The following is a 4,057-nucleotide window of genomic DNA, read 5'->3' on the forward strand; positions in this document are numbered from 1 at the left end:
ATGTTCCTCTGGAAACTAGAATTTGAAACTTTGTCTTTGGAATGACGAGTAGTCCAAATTTAGTTGTAACAGTAATTTTTAAAAATTCAGTGCATCTTGTGGAGGTTCATATGTAATGATCAAAGGTTGTTATCAGCTATTAAGGATACTGTCAGTAGGCCTGTCAATATTTGTCCGATATCCGGTATCCGTTTCCGAGTATTCGAGATTCTATAGGATTTTATCTGTTTTATCGGATATCGGATATCATATCGGATGTTTTATCGGATATTTCTTCCTTAACATATCGGAAACGGATTAGACCCCATCCGAAATGTTAATATCCGATATCCGATAGTATAGGAACTTATTTGTAATTTATCCTAATTTCGAGTCTAGTATCAGATATTATCGGATAAATATCCCATAAGTGTCAATTATGAAAATGTTTTACAAGGGTTTTTAAGCTTTTTTGTTATAACCGGATACTATCGGATATCCGACAGCTTAACCTATCGGAATCGATATTTGATTTTGATATCCTATAGAATATTATCTGATATCGAATATCCGGTAGTGCTCAACATGTCGGATATCGGATTTCTAAATATCCGACGGATATTCTTCCATTGACAGGTCTAACTGTCAGTATCTCTGTCAGTATCTCAGTACTGACTTTTGTTTGTTTTATTCACGGTGGTTTGAGTGTCTTGATACCAGACAATTAATCTGTTCATGGGAAGTAGCATTTTAATTTCACAGCTTCCGCGTAGTTAAACCAAGCATGGGATTTAAGGTTGTGCTGCGTGATATGCCTGAGATTAAGGCGCGTCGGGGAGGGAAATCCCGTGAGATCACCATGTTTCACATTTTTTTGGGTCCCACAGGGGTAAACAGCACTCCCTATAATTCTCTGTGGCGGGTCTCCGGGGCTGTGAGACACGGAATTTTTTCCGATACCCAGCCCGATAGGTGTAGCATCATCCACGTTGTGTTGTGTTATACCAGAAGGCTTGTTGTGTTGTGTTGTGGTTAATTATTCATCATGTAATCTACCTTCTAACTTCTAAGTACACTTGGTCACCCATTGTTGCCGACGAAAACAAACTGGCTAGCAAAACAACACAAAGGAAAAAAATATAAAGTATTATTATTTCGTCCATTATTGATGGATGGATGGATGGATGGATACAATATTGCATCATAGAAGGGCCGGGACTATCTGGCCATCCAAATAATGCATCTGAGGCTCTTGCCTTGGATGAGTAAATCAAAGGCCCTGTTTATGTCTTCAAAGTTGACCTCATGCGTGATAAAATCGTCCAAATGAAGTTCCTACAATGACCACAAAACAGAAGAATTGTTACAAAATTCAAGCTTTCCGTAAGTGAAAATGATTCAACAAGTGATGATCGTTTTTACCTTGTCTATGTAACTTTGTGCGAGGAGTGGGATATCAGTTTTGGGTTTGATACCTCCGAAAATCGACCCAGTGATGGTTTTTCCTTTGAGAAGTTCATAGCAACCAAGGGTTAGTGGTGTCCCATTCATTTCTACTCCTAGGACTATTGTCTTTCCGGAGCCCTGCAGCTCGAACACAAACAAGAAATCAGAATACAGAACAACAATCAAGTTAGGAGCCTAAAAGCTTAGCTGATCCAGTCTGGTGCTTACGTTGCGGCAACTAGTGAAAGCAAGATTCATCAATGAAGCCAATCCAACACACTCAAAGCAATAATCAGCACCTCCGTCTGTCATTTCCTTTATAACCTCATTCACTGGTCTATTCCCACAATCTTTTGGGTTAATGAAATCAGTTACTCCAAATTTCCTTCCTGCAACGTTTGACAACTTGTTAGAATCACTTCCATACGTCTTTGTTTAGTTCGGTTTCCTTCAACTGAAACAAGAGTAATTAAAATTGTACCGATTTTAAATTTCTCGGGGTTTAAATCGACACCAATAATTTTAGCAGCACCACTTATCCTGGCTCCTTCTGCAACCTATAAGAACGATATTGAGAATGAGACATGTTGAATTTTGCTTACAGCCATAAGATAAAAAATGAGATATAGAGGTATGAATTACCGCGAGTCCAATGGCTCCCAGACCAAATATTGCAACAGTAGACCCTTTCTTGACTTTAGCTGTCTTCCATGCCGCACCAATTCCTGCACTCAAACCATCATTTTAGCACGTTGCTCATTAGAAAGAAAAACAAAACAAAAATAAAATAAAATGAGGCAACTCGGGTATGGGATTTTGCAACGGATACCTGTTGGAACTCCACAGCTAAGCAAGCAAGCTTTGTCGAGGGGAAAATCAGGATTGATCTTCACCAGATTGCAGATATCTACAACTGTGTACTCAATGAAGCTTGAAACCTTGATAAAGTTATGTACAACCTCTCCTTTAGAATCCGTAAACCTGCTAGTCCCATCCCTTGGCATTCCTAAGCCACCAAATGGGAACTTTGAGCAGATGTTGCTTTCTTTGGATTTGCAATCCCAACATTCTTCGCAATTTGGATGGAAAAACGGTATGACAATGTCACCTTCTTTTACTTCAACCACGTTATCTCCCACGCTCTCAACCATACTATATGAAGAAGTTACCAACTCGAGTTAGGCTTAAGCTCAAGATAGGAAATGTCACCAACACCTATTATTAGCTAGGTGCTAGCTAGTGATTTTAAAGACGTGCACGACTCGTATTCTCTTTTTTAGGGATGTCCATAAGGCCATGGCACCAAATTATATTGACTATTGATACTTCATGAAGGCAGGTAGAATTCAATTTTCATAATAAACTTCTAAGCGACTAGAAAGGAAGCCAGTGAAATTACCCGACTGCCTCATGGCCGAAAATCCTCGGAAACACTCCTCTCGGTCCTTCCTAGTAAACAAACCAAGTAATATTCAAACAAAAATCAATCTACATTTCAAAGAATTTTGTGCAGGTAATTTTTCATTTAAGTTTTTTGTGTACTTACTAGGCCTTTCCAATAAGTAAGATCACTGTGACAAAGAGAAGTGCACAAAACTTTGATCCTAACTTCGTAAGCTTTAGGTGTTGCAACTTCTATCTCTTCCATCACCAGTGCTTCTCCTGCTGCCCTACATACTGCACCTGCAATATATAGTCACATGATCGGCATAACCGAAGTTAAAAAACGGAATCAAAATCATAATTTCCCCAAGTTGAATGAATATATACCAACCTTTGCATCTTATTGGCTTTCCCGAAGTCTTGGCAACTGATGTTAATTGCGCCATAAGAGTGAACTGATGAAACTCCTCTACAGATGAAGAAGTGATAATTGAGAGTGTGAGGAGACAATTTCAAAAAACAAAGAATATTTCTAAAGTTGTTGGTTTTTGTTTGTTAAATGCATTGCGGTTTATATAATAAGTGAAATGATAATGACAATGTCAGGTGTTGGTTGTTCTTTTTCTCGTTTTCATAATAAAAAACGTTGGTTATGAACATTGGCTGTATCTAGACGTGTACATAATGTGTGTTAGTTAGATTTGCTGTCAAATGATATTCATAATGTTCCAATGGTGGCTGCCTCTAATGAGTGTTCCCAACTCAATAGTTAAAGCCCAACTCATGAATTTGAAGCTTTGCTTTTGTTGTACTTCTTTCCGGATGAATCCTGATTTTGGGCATACTGAAATCATACTAGGCATACCGCATAGATAAAAAAAGGTTGTGAAATAGAAAAATCAGATTATCCCTTAATAACAATTTTTTTTAAATGACAAATCTGCCCTTTACATATTAGTGTTAGTAATATTGATTAGTGATTAAATATTTTGTTTAGTGATTAAGATAATTTTTAGAATTATAAAGGTTGTTTAGATGATTTTTTGGATCATGCTTCGGCGAAACAAGTTGAGGTTCGACTCATATCTATGAGCCGAATCTACCAACTGATGAACGGTTCGGCTCACTGAATCTGTTTTCTGCATGCGCCGAACCTATAATTTTCAATTCCAACCCTTTTGCTAGACAGTAGTTCAACTTATATGAAAGTTTCATAGTAAGCCGAACAACATCCTGAATAGCCCGAAAA

The 4,057-nt window shown here is 37.9% G+C and overlaps 1 protein-coding gene across 1 annotated transcript; it reads right to left on the reverse strand.

Annotated features, from left to right (window-relative positions):
• Positions 1-1,144: 1,144 nt before the first annotated feature.
• Positions 1,145-3,313, reverse strand: LOC113286744 (alcohol dehydrogenase-like 1). Its single transcript, XM_026535352.1, has 9 exons — positions 3,200-3,313; positions 2,972-3,108; positions 2,825-2,874; positions 2,255-2,577; positions 2,068-2,150; positions 1,907-1,982; positions 1,654-1,814; positions 1,402-1,563; positions 1,145-1,314 (listed from the first exon to the last, which is right to left on the reverse strand). Exons 1-9 carry the CDS (start codon positions 3,252-3,254, stop codon positions 1,198-1,200), a joined length of 1,164 nt encoding a protein of 387 aa, XP_026391137.1. The 5' UTR covers positions 3,255-3,313; the 3' UTR covers positions 1,145-1,197.
• Positions 3,314-4,057: the final 744 nt, after the last annotated feature.

Source organism: Papaver somniferum, chromosome 6 (genome assembly GCF_003573695.1).
Source record: "Papaver somniferum cultivar HN1 chromosome 6, ASM357369v1, whole genome shotgun sequence".
Classification (NCBI taxonomy): Eukaryota; Viridiplantae; Streptophyta; class Magnoliopsida; order Ranunculales; family Papaveraceae; genus Papaver; species Papaver somniferum.

Coding starts and splice junctions, on each gene's coding strand:
- LOC113286744 (XM_026535352.1), bottom strand. CDS start 3,254: ATGGCGCAATTAACATCAGTTGCCAAGACTTCGGGAAAGCCAATAAGA. Junction 1,564..1,653: donor CTTTCACTAGTTGCCGCAAC/GTAAGCACCAGA, acceptor TTCGAGCTGCAG/GGCTCCGGAAAGACAATAGT. Junction 1,315..1,401: donor CACAAAGTTACATAGACAAG/GTAAAAACGATC, acceptor TGGTCATTGTAG/GAACTTCATTTGGACGATTT.